General features: G+C 40.8%; 1 protein-coding gene across 1 annotated transcript; it reads right to left on the bottom strand.

The window, feature by feature from the left end:
* Positions 1-251: 251 nt before the first annotated feature.
* On the bottom strand, positions 252-4,415 carry six3a (SIX homeobox 3a). Its single transcript, XM_066679215.1, has 2 exons — positions 3,599-4,415; positions 252-1,284 (listed from the first exon to the last, which is right to left on the bottom strand). The coding sequence occupies exons 1-2, from the start codon at positions 4,288-4,290 to the stop codon at positions 1,092-1,094; spliced, it is 885 nt and encodes a 294-aa protein (XP_066535312.1). The 5' UTR covers positions 4,291-4,415; the 3' UTR covers positions 252-1,091.
* Positions 4,416-16,900: the final 12,485 nt, after the last annotated feature.

Genomic DNA, 16,900 nt, shown 5'->3' with positions numbered 1-16,900 from the left:
TAATCAACGAGAAGGTCGCCTCTAAATGGCTGCGAACAGCTGATGAAATGAAAGACTTAATACAGCTTTATAACAAAATGAAATACTGTATTTTTTTAGAAACGTGTACATTAACATAAACACGCCAGAAAATAACATTGAATAATAAGCGCTCGGAGCTAGACACGAGATTGGTTTGATCAGTCGATAATATCCAACGTTTTATTTATTATTTTTATTATTTCTTTCTCTTTTTTTTTCTTGTTACTTTTCTTTTGCATAAATGGTCGACTGAAAAGATGAAATAAATCCACGGTAGTAACGTTCTTCCAAGGTATAAAAACAGAGAAACCAAACTCCTAGAGCACTCAATAGTTACGCTTTGACAAATAGTTTATGAACACCAAGTCAAGAAAAGTGAATAGGGATAGAAAAGACAATGGAGACGTAGAGCAATATTATATACAGGCATATTTCTACACATATATTACAGACTGGGAGAATGATCGCATTATTTAAGATATACATAATTCAATATAAAATCTCGAAATAAAAATAAAAATCTGATACAGTCATAACGATTCAGTTCCACATTTGACCAGTACCCCACACAGGCAGTGACAGAAGTGTAGTAAAAACAAAACAAAACAAAAGGTGCTTACTCAAATGATTGTCTGATGAACATAACATTAAAAATAAAAGAGAATTGCATCCTGGCCGCCCGTCATCACTCGGACAAAATAATGAAGAATAAAAATAATGTTAGAAACAATAACAGAACCAAAATGAGAACGAGGCAATGGACACCGGACTGTGGTAATTCCCTCTTCTCGGTGGTCGTGGCGGAAACCTCGAGCGAAGGGCATTTTCCTTTTGTATAAAAAATAAAAAAGCTATTGATATATCATGCAAGTGATGGGGGTAGGGAAAGGCGTGGGGTCCAATGAAAGCGCTTGAAAAAAACACGTGCTTTTCTGTTTGTTTGTTTGTTTTTTTCTTTTTTTCTGTCAATAATTATCAGTTGGTCCTTTTTTTTATCTTCCCCGATATTTTTAGTCGTGTTTATTCAGGTCCGTATTTCCCTGTAAAATCTCTCTCTTTCTCTGTGCGTATCATACGTCGCACTCGGAGTCACTGGACGTCACTGAGAGGATGGAGGTGGCCGTGTGCGCGCGCTCCGCGGCGCTGGACACGCTGGTGGTGGGACTAGCCGCAGTGGACGGAGACTCCGCGGAGCTGTGAGGAGTGCAGCCCGCCTCCGACACGCAGCGTAGACCGTTCTGACCTATTGCTTGGTGCTGGAGTCTGTGGAACACAATAAACAAATCAAAATATTAGATCCCGTTATAATAAAGCGGCTATATGTTATAGTACATTATAGATATTTCTACACAAAGTATTTCCAGTGCATAACACCCAGTTTACAATCTATTGCCTTAAAAAAAGGGGGTACTGTATATTATTGTTTGCAACGTTTCAAATCCAGTCTACCATTGACTATATAACAGTTGCTTTAAGATTCAGTGGTGTACTTTAAAAATGTAAAACAAACTTCCACTTGCACTAGAAAAGGGCCCATTTGTACTTTTCCATAGCCTAAGGTTTTTAAAGGGACAATCTAAAATGTTACAGTCAAGATGAGATACGTGGGATCAGTGTAACTTAAAATATTTATTTATAACTGATTTAAGGATATTTGTGTCTTAAAAGTCAAAAAGTCCGCTTGAGGATATACCCCAGTGACAATTTATTGCCCTCTTTTTTAAAAAGTAGCTTCGTCACAAATATGTGTTCAGATTAGGCCAAAAATGACATAAAATACTCTTCTGTCCCACATCAAAATGCCATGTCAAACTGTTAGTATTTCGCTACATTTCCTCTTATCCTTTGAGAACAATAATTAAATTACGAAACAATTTGTGGCGTTAATTTAGCCGAAACGTCCAGTGACGTAAACAAACTTTTTAAAATATAGGTATATGTATATATTTCATGTTGTCCTTTAACAATACTACAATATGTACCCGTGTATGCGGCGGGATATGTTTTAGTCTAAACATAAATTCGTCACTTTTATCACATTAAGTTGAGCTCTTCCCCTATTAGCAAAACAGCTAATGTTCGTTAACCATGGCAAGCTACGTTCCATGAAACGGCACTTCAAAAACATTCTAGCTTATCACTTATCAGCTTAATAAACACAGAGAGGACACTTTTGACCAACGTGAAGTAGAGTGAACGGGGTGCCATCGGGGTAAACAATTACTGTTGGCGTATACGTGGTTTCTATATAAAAACAAACAATCACCCCGTACGCAGTTACGGAGAAAAACAGAGAAATAAAGCGTGTCTAGGTTGACAGTGTCTCTGTAAATTTGGTCAACGAATATCTCAAATGTATGGCTACAGTCTTATGCATAAAGTATATGTGTAAATATACATATTTATATAGGCTATTGAATAGCATATTTTAGCAGGTAGCATGGATCCCTACAATATACTTAAAGTCTATAAACATTTCAGATAAATAGTCAAAAATAAGGCCTTATGTGGTTGGCCTGTTTATATTTGACAGAATTGCACTTTAAATTTTACAAATCATAACTCTATTGATATGTTGATTATACAGTTAGATATTTGTTTACGTTTTATACGGAATGTAAAATAATGTTTACTGCACTATAGTTTTAAGTTAACATTTGCACTTTATGTTAAAAAGTATATGAGTAAATAATATTTTCAAAGTAAAACGTTGTATTCAAACCCGGCCGCATTATCGTCGACACGATTAGTCAGTGTGTTTACTTTTGCCAAAAAAGAAAAAAAAATAGCAACAACAAATCTTTAAATTATAATCTCATAATAGCACCATTTTAAAGCAAGTTCAATCATTGTGCTTCATCTAAAAGAAGAGAATATTTTTTATCATTTTTTTTTACCACCGTTTATTTTTATCGTAAGGATATACGAAATATCTTGGATCTTAGGATGGATCTTAGCTTCAGCTTTCCACTAAACACATTCCTCGGGTTTTCTTAAAGCTGTAAAACAAACCTGCATTAAATCTGGTCACCGCTTGTGCACAAGTGAATTTAGGAACAGTTTGGTTTATTCTCTCAATGTCTCTCAAAAGCTCTGAAGAACTCACCTGTTCTAATAATCGACGTAAACCAGCACTAAAACTAGCTTTAGCTTCCCTCTCCCTTCGCTGTGCTTCTGACGCTGCAAAACAGTCCACAATCTGACCGCTCTCTAAAGCCTGCCATTATTTCCACCGCTTGTAAAGCAAACTTTTTTATATTCCCTCGGCACCCAACAACAAGTATAGATCCCTACAACTCCCTCCTTTTAAAAGTTAACGTAAAGAAAAGCATCAAAACATCGCTTAGCATAGCGCTGGTAGTTCTCATCTCCCTCTGCACATTTCTCGATCTTAGCGCTCTGCAACAGCACAGTTCCTTCGCTTTTGAACACATTACACTTGCATTTTGGACCACTTTCTAAAGACTTTTCCCCCCTACTCCTCTTGCACCAGGGCGGGACATCACCCTCCAGCTCGTGTCACTCTCTCAATGCCCCTCAGAGTCACTCTAAAAGCAGAAGCACAAGAAGCACTGACCTGTTTTTGGCCGCAGCCGCTCTGTCTCGTTGCCTGCGGTTTTTAAACCAATTGCCCACTTGCGTGGGCGTGAGTCCGGTGGCCTGCGCCAGTTCTCGTTTCTTGCTGGGGTTGGGGTAGGGGTCCTGCAGGTACCACTCCCTCAGCAGGCTGCGCGTGCGCTCCTTGAAGCAGTGCGTCTTCTGCTCGCCGTCCCAGATGGTACGCGGCAGCGGGAACTTCTTGCGCACGCGGTACTTGTCGACGGGCCCCAGCGGACGCCCTCGCAGCTTCTCGGCCTCCTGGTAGTGCGCTTCCAGCCACATGGCCTGCAGCTTCCCGTGCGAGTCCTTGGTGAACTTGTGGTTCTCCAGGATGTGGTAGAGGTCGCGGAAGTTGCCCGTGTGGAAGGCGACGACGGCGCGGGCGCGCAGGATGGACTCGTGCTTGTTGATAGTCTCGCACGCGCCCGGCGCCACTGGCAGCGACCACAGGAAGCGGCCGAGCCGCTCGATGTCCCCGGTCTCCTCCAGCGTCTCGCAGACGCTCGCCACCTGCTCCGCGGAGAAGTTGAGCGTGGGTAGCTGAAACATGGACAGATCTTCCGGGGAGCGGGCGCTGGACGCGCTGCCCGCCACCAGCAGCGGGCGATCCGCGAAGTTCGGCAAGAAGAAATGGGAGGGATAAAGCTCTAAAGGCGATCTGAAAACCATGGGAATGACCTGAGAGAGAGAGCGCGAGAGAAAGAAAAATTATGGAGGGGGGGAAGAAAAAATAAAAAAAAAAAAAACAAAACAACAAAAAAACGAGGAACGGCGGAAAGTGCGGATTGAATGATTCAATAGCTCTCGCCTAAATGACACCGCAGCCTCATAATATCTCCCCCTAAAAATCCGCCGTGAGTGTAGCATTGAAATATTTTTTGTTTCGCTTTTTCTATTGGTCTCCTCGGTGTCGTTGTGCGGTTGCCATGGCAGCGCTGCCAATCACTGTCAAGCGTGCCAATCATTAGCCAGTACGTAGAGGCTTTCACCACTTCTGCTGCACGCACGGGGGGTTATCAGGAACTGCAATCTCAACACCATCCCACCATTCCCTCCCTCCTGTACCCTCCCTCCCTTAAACCCTCCCACCCTCCCTCCCTCAGCGAAGCCGAAGCCAAGGCTCGCCTATTTGTTGAATGGAATGAGCAATTAGTGGGTGGAATATTATTGCGATCTTAACGAGACTCGTTAAAGCTAAAGAAGATATGTAGTAAAGAGAAGGCAGGGGTGGGGAGTGTGTCTGTGTGTGTGTGTGTGTGTGTGTGTGTGTGGTGGTGGTGGGGGGGTGGCGCTCGAGGTGGGTGACAGCCATGGATACGGAATCCACATTTAAATGAAGGGACTTGAAACGCGGTTCTCTCCATAGCTTGGATGATCATATAGCTACATACAATATCTCTTCTGCGGTCTGCTTGCTGTTGCTTAGGCAGGTTCCTAGACTGAACATGACCTAACTCTCGATGGCGAAGTCCACCAACAAGTAGATTCTGTTTTTTTTTTTTTTGTTTTTTTTTGTTTTTTTTTGGACAGCGTCTTTGGCTGTCGTCTGCTCCCGCTCCCATCCAGCGTGGACTCAGCATCCCGTCCGAGGCCAAACGATGGCGAATAACATAGCAGCCAACACCGTGTTTGGCACCAGACTGTGTTTACACTGAGCCGGATCCAATATTATTTGGTATTGTTTCACAGCCTTAGAAACAGTCCACCTGCAAGCTCTGCCCTCGCGCTGGAGCAGGAGGGCACGCACAGGGGCCACCATCCCCACCTGTCACGAGTTGCTGGGGATGGTTTTCAGGGTTCGCTTGTACTGGCCTCTCTATGGCTTTCTGTTTAAGACTGAGACAGGGCTTTCGCTGGCGTTGAGATTGAGAATTATTATTTTTATTTATTTATTTATTTATTTATTTATTTATTTATTTATTTATTTATGCGCGAGTTCTCTGGTTTAAGAACAATAGGTGCCTATTGTGAGAGCGCGCATTAGGCGAGGTGAGGCACCGAATCTAGACTCCGGCTTATCTGCCTCGCTAAAGCTGACGTAATTACCTTAAGCTGCCTTTTTGCGCCGAGACGCATTCAGGAATTCCCAACCCTTTCTGCTCCTGCCGGGTTCACCTTGGCATTCCACGACATCCTCGCTCTTCTGGAGGCTTACAGCGACGGGATTAGATAAGCGAACGTGGAGTGAGGAGGATGTGGATGTGTGAGAGTGTGTGTGAGTTTGAATGTGAGGGTTTGGGGAGGGTGAGGGTGAGAGGGGGGGGGGGCGTTAACGACATTTGCAGTTTGACAAGTTGATCTCCCCACTTATCTGTTTTTGTTCTCCCCTCAGTGTTGGGTTAGATCTCCGCGGATGCGTCGCGTGGCTGGGAGCTGCTCACCTGTTCACCTGGTGGCGTCCTCCTCGACACGAAGCTACAGTGAAGCAAGTGGTACTTGAAGCGCTCCTGTTGGAAACTGCCGAGGTCTAAAGTTGGGATCCAGCCGTGTCCAGTGATACGCACGTTTACCAACGTGCACCAGCGTGACAGTGTCACGTTTGGATGCCCATATACTATCCCTGTGGTGTAATGTTAGGGTTAGGGTGATGCCTAGATATTGCATTTGACAGTGTTGTAGCGACGTGTATATATCAGAGTTAATGACCCAAAAACGTGACACAAACATGTTTGTATATTAGCGCCTTTATTACAGATATTTCACATTTATTACACGTTTATTACATGTATTACACGGTTTTCCGTGACACTGGGCTCCGGCATCCAGTCTATATTCCTCGCGTCATTTTACACACCCTCCTGAGTGTGTTTCAGGGGACGTGTTCATTCTTTTCGCACCCCTTTTTTAGGGTCTGAAAAAACAACTCAAAACTTGTGGTGGTGGGCTATGCGCCTCCAACTCCCCAACATTAAATCTCGTTCTTTAACGTGGCCTTTTGTTTACGTTGAGCGTGTAATTAACACCCCACACCCCCTTCCCCAAACGGGTTTATTCACCTGAGCTAATTGTCTGTTTATCCCTGAGCTTCCCCCTCTCCCGTCTCTGCGATAAACAGCGGGGGACGAGCTCCCTCAATACGGCCCAGCCATTAGCTCCCTCTCTGTTTGTTTAATCCCACACCGCCTCACATCACAATACAGCCGCGATTTACTCCCGATGTATCATTTAAGCTCAACCTGGCTCTGGATGGGTTTTCTTCTTAGGTCTAACACTCCCCACCTCTACCCCCCCTCCCTTTTTTTTTTTTTTTTTTTTTTAAGGGGGATGGAGCAAACCAGTTTCCCCCTTAAAAAACTTAACGGCTACTTCTCTCCGAGCTCTTTTCATAACACGTGTGTCGTCACGGTAAGGAAAGTCGACTCAAGACCCACGGTTTTATCAGGACCGTTAACGATTCGGCCACCGGCGAGCGGCTCCAACGCCTCCCCGCCCCGGGAGAGAACGAGGAGGAGAGTGGACACGCGGGGAACTCTCGCCCAGATTATTCTCCTCAACTCCCCTGAGTTTCGCTGGTCGTTTGACTTCCTCTGATTTGGGGGCGGAAACCGCGCAGTGGACTTCGGGACCACCATCGCTTGCATCTGGCACCGTGAAGAGTCGGGTTTGAGTTTCCTGTTTTCACCTGCTTTCCATCCGAGCCACACGTGGATTTCAGAACTTTTTTTACTTTCACTGCATATTTCCACCTGATCTTATTCGATTTGTCTCTCGCTCTTTTCTTCTCCGTTGTTCTGTCTCTTCTTCTTCTTCTTTTTCTTCTGTTTCTTGTCTTCCGCCTCCTCTTCCTCCTCCTTCTTCTTCTTTTCTTCCAGCGCTGTTTGTGACGCTACGAGTTTATTTACCGCGCAACTTTCCTTTGACGGACCCGTAACGGAAGCAGTGATGTACGAGAGCACCCACGAATGGACGTCACTTTTACGAGTCTGTAAGTTGCTGACTTGCAAAAAAATGAACTAAAAGTGTGATGTGATTCGCGAAGAAGAAAAACAAACGCCTTCGTGTGTTCAGCATCCATCGCGATACTATGTTAACTTTGTTGGTGCGGATGTAAAATATTGTAAATCTACATCTTAAAGCAAACCCGAAGTGAACAAGAAGCCCAGCACGCGTTGGTTTATCCGCTGCACTCCACTCTATAAACCCCCCATGCAGCCTGCAGCTCGATGGGGGGGTCGGGATGGGGCGCAAATGCCCCTTCTCCCCCTCCTCTCTCTCTCTCTCTCTCTCTCTCTCTCTTTCTCTCTTCCTGACCTAAAGCTTTCAAGCTGTTTCATTTGGCGCTGTGTTGAATTGTTGCTGGAGGTAAACTGGTCCTGAGGCAGCCGCGATGGTAAAAGTGAATGTTATTTTTTTTAGGACGCACAAGAAAAGCGAATTCTACTCTTATTTTGAAAGACGGGAAAGATAAGCACGTTCGTCGTAAACATTTATACAAGTAGAACTTGTATGATTTGTTAGGTTTTAGAAAAGTTAGTTGAATTCAATGCTTGTCATTATTAATGTCATTATTATTATTAATTTTTTTAATTTGCTTAATTTCTGCAGTCAGTCAAACGTTGGCTACTGTTCAAACTACATGTTTATTGGTTGCTAAAATAATAATGAGCACATCTTGTACAAAGAACACACGTCTGCTAATCTGAATGCATAATTATTGTTATTTCTGGAATAAAATACATTTGGGTAAAACAGTGGCGCTTATTTTTTGGTCTGGAATTTTCCATATTTTTCTATCATGCAAACTGGCTAATACTGGCTAAAACTGGTTTATATATAATAACAATAACAATAATAATATTAAAAGAAATATATATCAATGGTAATAGGGCATTAGTTTTGTTAGGAACCAAACGTATCATTTAAAGGTGAGTGTCCAAACTTTTGCACGTAGCACGTGCCTCATCGCTCTCGGCCTGTTTCAGAACTTCCGCTCTTATCGATGACAGACGTTATTTTTTTTTTCTGTTTTGTTCCAAAGCGCACCGAACTGGTTTTGTGTCTGTTTTTTTTTTTTTTTTTTTTTTTTTTTGTGTGGTCTCATTAAGTGGGCATCCCGCAGGATCTGTCCAATCAGAGCATGTGCACGGCCCGTTAGCGACATTTAATGAGGGCTCTCCGCGCGCCCACACAACGGCGCCGCCGCCTCGTCTTTACTGTGTGTCAACTCGCCCCCACCTAAAGAAGCTAGTGTTGAGTCTCTCTCTCTCTCACTCTCGTCCCTGGCCTTTACTAAGACTAAATGTATGTGTGTGTTTCACTCCTTCAGCTGTAAACGAATAAGACCAAAATGGCGAGCACGCGGGGCTGATGTGTCTATGGTAAAGGTCAGTCTCATATTCGGCTACACGGACCAATTTGTATTGTGGCTGTGATAATTAACTTGTGTGTGGTTTTTCACCTAGAAATGCTGATTCTACCGACAACAAACCACCTCATATCTCGGACGCTCCAGCCTTTATAATGATTTACCTCATCCTCCTCGTTCCCCAAACCCCCACCCCCTTCCAAATCAATTATAAACTTATGTATTTGAACTACAAAAGAACGTCAATGGGAGCACACTTCTGGGCTCTTGGTTAGTCCCCAGGCATGATGCCTGATATATATATATATATATATATATATATATATATATATATATATATATATCACTCTGTATATAATCCATACAGAGGAAAATTCCCACAACTGAGTTCAAAATATTTATATTAGCATTGTTGAATTCATTTGTACATACGTCACTACGTGTTTCTGAACGTCAAAAAAAAAAAAATAAATAAATAAATAATAATAATAATAATAATAATAATAATGCGTATAAATGAAATACCAAAAAAAAGGGTATTTATATTTTTGTACAGTAGGAAATTACTCTTAAGTAAATGACATTGGGAAACGTGTAGTGACAATGACTGGTGTTACAGTTATTGTTTAAAGTTTTTAGAATTAAAAACTGTTATAACACACACTACAATAAATTAGAAAAAAAAATGCTAGACATTTTTTAAAATTAGACTTCCAAAAACTTTGTTGTTAATTAACACATTAGCTTTTGAGAGCGCATTTGTTTACTTGCGTGTTTCCTTATGTATTCCCACAGGGTTATTTTTAAGTTTTGCTTCCACAAAGACTGTTAGAATGTTCTTATCAGTTTGTAATACATTTGTAATGAAAATTCGTAGCACTGAGAATTATTTCTCACAGAAAACTGAATCATAAAATTATTACCATCGTGTTCTATTAATGGTTTATTTTTATAATTAAATATTTACTCCCCTTAAGGAAAACATATAAGGCATTTTTATATTTCTGGCATTAAATTACATTATGGACTATGAGCAGTGACACTCAGCTGAGACACTAACGTCATTATTATTCTTGATTATTGTGTCTTCTCAGCCTTCTCAGTTTCCCTATCAAACGGAAAGCTGTAGGAAGCAATGCATAAGTCACGAGGGGGACGGTTTCGTGTGTTAAACCTCGCGAGCAGTGTGTGGAGCTGTGTGCGGCTGCGGGGCAGGCAGCAGTGCTCCGCCGCTGGAGGAGGTGATGATCACTCTTCCAGGTGTTTGGGTCGAGCGCGTGGAGCAGAAATAATGCAGCGGATGCGCTGCTCATGGCCCACGGCCGAACACATGACACTGTAAACGGGCAAAGAGACACCTGACACCGGTGCCCTTCACCCCACAGCACTGAAGAGTATTTATATTAAAGGAACACGAGTATCTGTTTATACTTAACTAAATCAATCGATTTAGGCCCAGGATATACTCTGAATTTAAGCGGGGATACTATTATTGTTATTTTTATTATTATTATTTTTTATTATTATTATTATTTAGTACAAGTGGTATTGTATTTGTTGTTGTCTGCCTGGTGCTATGATGTCAGTCCTGTTGTAATCGTCTCCAAACTGATTAGTGCAGAATAATATTTACACAGAGTATTACTCTGAAAATTCAGGACATTTCTGTCTCAGCCCACACCTTAATGTAAGGCCACCTCGAGGTTGTATCTGCGGGACCGTAACTTTTAACAACGGTTCTAAAATATTGAAAAGAAGGCCATGCCTTTAGACAATATCTCTTAAATATTTCATTATTAAAATTGGATCATGGAGTGAAGAGTGTTTCCATTCATCATTTTTGCCAGAACAGTTCATCCACACGTCCCTATCCTTTCATACTGAAGTCCTCTTCTAGACACTGGCTGATCTATTTCAGGAATAGGTTTTAAAAATTTCATTTGAAAGGGAATTTTATTTTACAAAGTTTTATTGGTAGACAGGAAATACTCCATTGTAGAGAAATGTACTGGCTGTTGTTTTTATTTTATTTTATTTTATTTTATTAAGTGATAGGACCCAGGAGTGACAACGTCCACAAAGAAAATGTAGTCATTTTATTTACAATCCAAATATGACCAACAAACCTACAGGTGCTTTATTAGTTTTAATGCGTTTAAAAGTTATTTATTAACGTTTATATTTACCTCACATTTGATATCACACTCTCATTCTAACACCTCTATTGAGGGTTAAACACTCCAGGTGCTTTGGTTACTATCAAAACCACTTTAAACTATTCCAACTTATAGGTTTCTCTTGAATGGAGCATTTCACATCACATCATTCAAGGAAAAGAAAAGAAACAAGTGTATTAACTTATCCCATAGGCTGAGGTTTGTTTTAAAGCAAACTCGTTTATTTATTTATTTTTCTAGTGCTGACGTGTTCAGTTGATATCGAATGTAAAGGGATTATATCAAACATGGACCAGTATCAGCTCGTGTAGGGTTTCGGTATTTTTACAAGTTTCTCTTGAGTCATGAACAAACATAGACAGCGAAGTTGACTGCAAAATAATCACGGCGCGTAGTAACTTATAGTATTAGTTATAATAGTAACTAACTCTTGAGTTTTTTTAATGGCTATAAACAACATTTACGTTTGTCACATAATTTTTGTTTTTGGCGGTATGTGTGTTCAGTTTTATTATGTCACACCTCTGACGTCATTGTCTGGGCTGATTATTGATTGGCAAATTTTGAAGTTTGAGATGTTTTATTCTAAAATAATCCAGAAAAAAGATCTGGAGCCTTACAAACCCTTTCCTTTGCTGATAGTTGCTGGATGTTCTTAAACATTCCATTGCAGTTCTTATTAAGAAAATATATATTCTCCAATTTATTTATTCATTTTGTTTGTTCTGCTTTTATGACCGGGTAATTTTATTATCACTGGAGTATGGAGTATGGCTAATTATTGTGCCTTCAGTGTAATACATGGCTCAATAATAACTGTCCTCCTTTTACTTTGTTCTTAAATACAGAGGTGTTAGAATCAGAATCTGAATTATTGTTCACGTATTACAAGCAAATAAATAAATAAATAAATAAATAGTGCCAAAATAATGCATGTTCAGTGTGGGTTAAGTACAGTTGCCGAGTACTGTAGTATGTAAAGGATGTACACTGAATGTGTGGGTAGTTAATGCATATGCTAAGGGTGTACGTATTTGTATAAGGCTAAATATATATTGTATATATACAGTGGTGCATATGTGAACAGTCTGCATGGAAAGCTGCCGGATGTAAAAACAGCTGCAGTGTTGCTCGGTTTTGGGGACATTAGGCTTCTCCCGCGCCCTTCACTTAACAAGGAGTCAAGTGACCGAAAAATTGCACCGGAGCGGCGAATTAAAATCGGAAGGACCCCGCCACTGTGTCTCCGGTTATCGAGGCCGACACTGATTACTGCTCCGCTGCGACACGGGATTACAGCGCTGGGTCCCGCGCTCTTGACCAGACCCACGAGCCTAGAGGACCTCAAACCACTCCACGCCCTACATCCCCCAGTCTTAATAGTTTCTTCCAAGAAAGACCAAGAGATACACGTTTAAAAGTCTGACTGAGGACACAACAAATGCCAAGGGAAACATGGACACTGACGTCTCTGAACCTCGTGGCCTCCAGCAAATATTTAAGATTGGGCCCTTCTAGATTTCCCACAGAATATAGATTTCACACTTTAAAACTGTGTGATAGCACGGGGAATTTCTCCTGTAAAGTCCTGGCCTACTGCCCCCCTCTGTGTAATTCAGTCAAGGTCAAATCAGTGCCACTGTTGACAGTGTTCAATTGATTTTTCAATGTCATAAAATAACTAGAAGTAGCTGTTGTTTTGGTAGTATTTTGCTGTAAATTTACGTCTACGTAGTCATAGCTATATTTGTTGTTGTTGTTTTTTATTTGTAGTCGTTGTAGTGGATATAGTACCAGTAGTTGTTTTGTTGTGGTTGTAATAGTTATAGAACCATGGAATGGTGGTTGCATTAGTAGTCATTTTTTATTTAGATTTTTTATTTAAGTTGTAATTTAGTAGTAGTGGTTACCAATGTTGTAGTGGCTGTAGTAGTAGTAGGTGAGTAGTCATAGCTGTAACAGTAGTTGTGGTAGTAGCAGGTGTTGTACTGGTTGTAGCTGTGGTTATTGTTTTTTTAAATAGTTGTTTCAGAGTAACGTTTGTAGTACTGTTGTTGATACTACAGTGGCTGTAGCAGTGGCTGTTGTAATAGTATTATCTGTAGGTGTGGTTGGTGGTTGTAGTAGGAGTAGCAGTAGTGGTATTAGTTGTAGTCTGAATGATATGTGCTGCAGGTGTAAAAACATTTATACCATTATACTAAACTCCTGCTCCACGTGTCAGAGCGCATACCTTTCTGACTATAGACACATAGATATTATGGTTTTGAAAAAAAGAAAAAAAAACAATTAAAAACGAGATCGCACACAAGAGGCGGGGCCTGTGCTTGGTGTTTTAAATACACACGTTCCTAAAAAGACTGAGTGATGACTTCTCAGAGTGTTGACGTCCATTAATGTTGTTGTTGTGATGTTTACTCATTTGTTATTATATTAGACGTATATTAACATTTCTGATTAAGCTGGTGCTCTATGACGTCGTTTAGACCCCTGAATTACTGGCCAAGCTTAGACTCGAATTTATCAGCTGATCACGTGTAAACCCGACTCTAGTGGAGTGTGTATCTGGCTGCTGTAGTCTGCACAGGCACCTGGCTGGTCCTGGTCTCAGTCTAAGTTCTTCTCGGTGGTCGCGGGGACACAATTAAAACCGGAACTCAGCCTCCACTGAACCTGTTAAATGCGGGTGAGTAACTTCTGTCCAGTGCAGAGCTCGAGCACAGGTATCCTGCAGTGTGTGTGTGCGTGCGTGTGTGTGTGTGTATCATCAGGAGCTCGTCAGCATGAAGATACTTTTTAATATATATGTAATAATGATAATAATAAGTTCTGATAACTTTCTAAAAACGTTAATCTATAAACGTTAGTAATAAAAGCAACACTAAAACCCTCCAAATTAGAATTAGAATCCACTCTTTTGGACCCGCGGACTCTTACACATCACACGTTTCACAGTGTTGTTTTTTTAAAGACACATCTCTAGTCTGAGTGTTAAAAGACACGTGACAAATGTTTTTTTTTTTTTTTCCAACGAAATAGATCCTCAGTCGTATTTCAGAAGTTTAATATGCGGCTGATATACCATTAAGGTATTTATAATGTGAGTGACTCTCTGACTTAATACAAATAATTCCTAGTGGCCTAATAATTCTTCATTCTCAGACGACACAGGTCCTTTGATGCGCTGCACTTTCTGCTGAACATCGGTACATCTTTACATTCCCCAGAGACGAATACGAGAAATATTACCGAATTTATTCGCTGCGTAATTTAATTATTAATTACTGTTAATTCCATCCCTCCATCTCTCACTCAATGTCAAATTGTTAGTCTGATCTATATCTATATGTTCATAGTGTTCACTTCTTGTTTGTTTGTTTGCCTCTTTCACTGGTAAAGCTTTAATTGCGTCTCTCGCGGTCACTGAACTTGACCCCGCTGACCCCTCCGGCTCAATAATAAAAGGTGATCCCAAATATTATAAGAGACAGAGCACTGTACGGCTCCTTATACCCCCCTCCCAAAAAAAAAAACACTTACAGTGGCTCCACCCTTGGCTTCCCCAAACGAAAGCTTATGCATGTTTCATACATCCCAGGTTAACCAGATTAAGAGCCAGCACTCGAGCAGATGTCAAAACGTCTCGCCAATGTTTATGTGTGAGTGAGTGAGCCTGGTGCTCGATCTCTGAATGAAACATTCATGACTGGCAGCTGTAACCTGTGCCCCACCAGCCCACCCCTTTCTCCGCAACCCCCACCCAAAGCCCACCCAACCTCCTCCACTATCTCTGCGCTTCATCTAAGTCTCTCTCTCCAGCTCGGCGTCATCATTGATTTATGAGCTGTAATGCGCCCAGACGGATCGGTGAATGTGCGAAACTACATCAGCCAGAAATACTGCTTACTGTAAAACAGCAAATAAACTTCAAGACTCTTCTAGTTTCCCAGAAGCCCAGCGCCAGTATGAAGCACCGTGGCCCGATTCGAGCACTTCTGTTCAGCTCCAATGAAATCATGAAGTTTTAAAATGGAGGAAGGTGTGAAAGGCTCTTGACAATGTCGTTGATGTTGGTGTTTATTAACTGCAAACATACGATGAACTGACACATACAATGTATAAACGTAAATGTATATACGTAAAAAAGGTATCACCAACATATTAACTTTACACTAGACGGTTAACGTAAAGTGAATGGTTTCCGAGATATTTGAAGCATTTCTATTGGTCCATTCTTCATACAAATTCCAAACAGTGCAAAGGACATTTGCTGTGGAAATATCAATATTAAAAAAAAATGTAGATAAGAGTTATTTGGCCTTTTATTGTATGTTTGTTTGTTTTTGTTTGGATCGATCACAAAATCAAGCAATAATATATTTAATTAATAGTAAATATATCACTGAAAAACCTACTTTTGTAGCTATATATGTTTTATTTCCCGTCCACTGGTGGCACTGTTTTTCTGATTACAGTCAAACTCTCTTATTTAAACAAAGAAAAGTGACAGAAACAACACTGTAAAGTGTTAGTGATAGCGTTACAAAAGCACAAACCACTGCTGTTTGTAATCTTTTGATCCTAAAATTACAGTTAAATTTAAGGGTATGTGTTACCATTACAAAGGGTTAGGTTTGGACTTAACAGCATTAACATTTTGGAGCTTAGATTCATGTTTATGTTTGGGTTTAGGGTTATGGTTATAGGTTAAAAAGTAGAATTAGGTTTAGGGGAAGTTTTAAGGATGATATTTGATGCCAGAAATTCAAACAAACATTTTATGATTGCCAGTTATATTGATTACACATTGCACAAGTCATGGGAGTTTTTTGATGATTGTTATATATATATATATTTAAGCACAGTATGTAGGAAATTACATTGGGATCAGCCTGCAGTGTTACTCATCGATATTATTATTATTATTATTATTATTATTATTATTATTATTATTATTATTACCCTGGTCCAGTTAAAAACATCCAGTGAGACCAGTTTTACAGTGAGGCCTCAGTCTAGTGTCAATACAGTATGCAGATACATGTTAACAGAATGCCCAGTGTCTAATTACCAGTAACACTGTGAGTATGAACACAATACTGTACATTAATATTTATAAAAGAACACACTGCTACAGACTGGGTGCCAAGGTGTGCTTGTGGCTACAAATCAAGCCTAGGTAATGGGAAGTTATCAGAGGCTTGGCCTGTTGGTGGTGTCCAGTAGGTTTCAGGTTCATGGTGAGGTTAAGGAGGGTGTTGATACCTTTTGTTTACTCTCTGCCTTAAATCTCCTTCCTTCCTAAAGGAGGATGTATTGAACCCGCGCACACTGACCCGCAAGCGCGTTTATTTTTCTAGGTTTATGACTTTGCCCCAAACAGGAACGCCAAATAATATCTGGACGTCATCCGCCATGAGCTTCGGGTCGGCGCTTTCTTTGTGAAAGCGTGCGAGGCCTGTCCTCGAACTCCAGTCAATTCCTTTGGCTGTGGCTATTTTTAGCCTCATAACTCAGAATATGTATCCTGTCTGTTTCCCAAAGTGTCTGCTTTCATATGGAACTCCACATAATTCATTGTTTCATTGACTGGCTGCTGGTAAAGTGCAGCTCTGTCAGAGAGAATTCACACATATGGGAATTACAATGCAAAATGTAAAAAGTGTACACAAACAAAAATGATGCATTGAATTGTATTGATGGAAACCTGTGTATCACTTCCACATAAATAAAAACATACACTAGCATTCAAGGTTGGACTCACATCTCTCAGTTTCAAGGGCTCTTCAGTAAAGAC

The sequence above is a fragment of the Hoplias malabaricus genome, chromosome 8 (assembly GCF_029633855.1).
Source record: "Hoplias malabaricus isolate fHopMal1 chromosome 8, fHopMal1.hap1, whole genome shotgun sequence".
Taxonomy (NCBI): domain Eukaryota; kingdom Metazoa; phylum Chordata; class Actinopteri; order Characiformes; family Erythrinidae; genus Hoplias; species Hoplias malabaricus.
Note: the sequence above shows the minus strand (reverse complement) of the source record. Positions and strands in the feature narration are given on the sequence as shown.

Bases quoted from the DNA above. Each gene is read 5' to 3' on its own strand.
- six3a (XM_066679215.1), bottom strand. From the start codon at position 4,290: ATGGTTTTCAGATCGCCTTTAGAGCTTTATCCCTCCCATTTCTTCTTG. The intron at 1,285-3,598 runs GTCAGTGCTTCT...TGTGTTCCACAG, and splicing joins GCGGCTGCGGCCAAAAACAG to ACTCCAGCACCAAGCAATAG.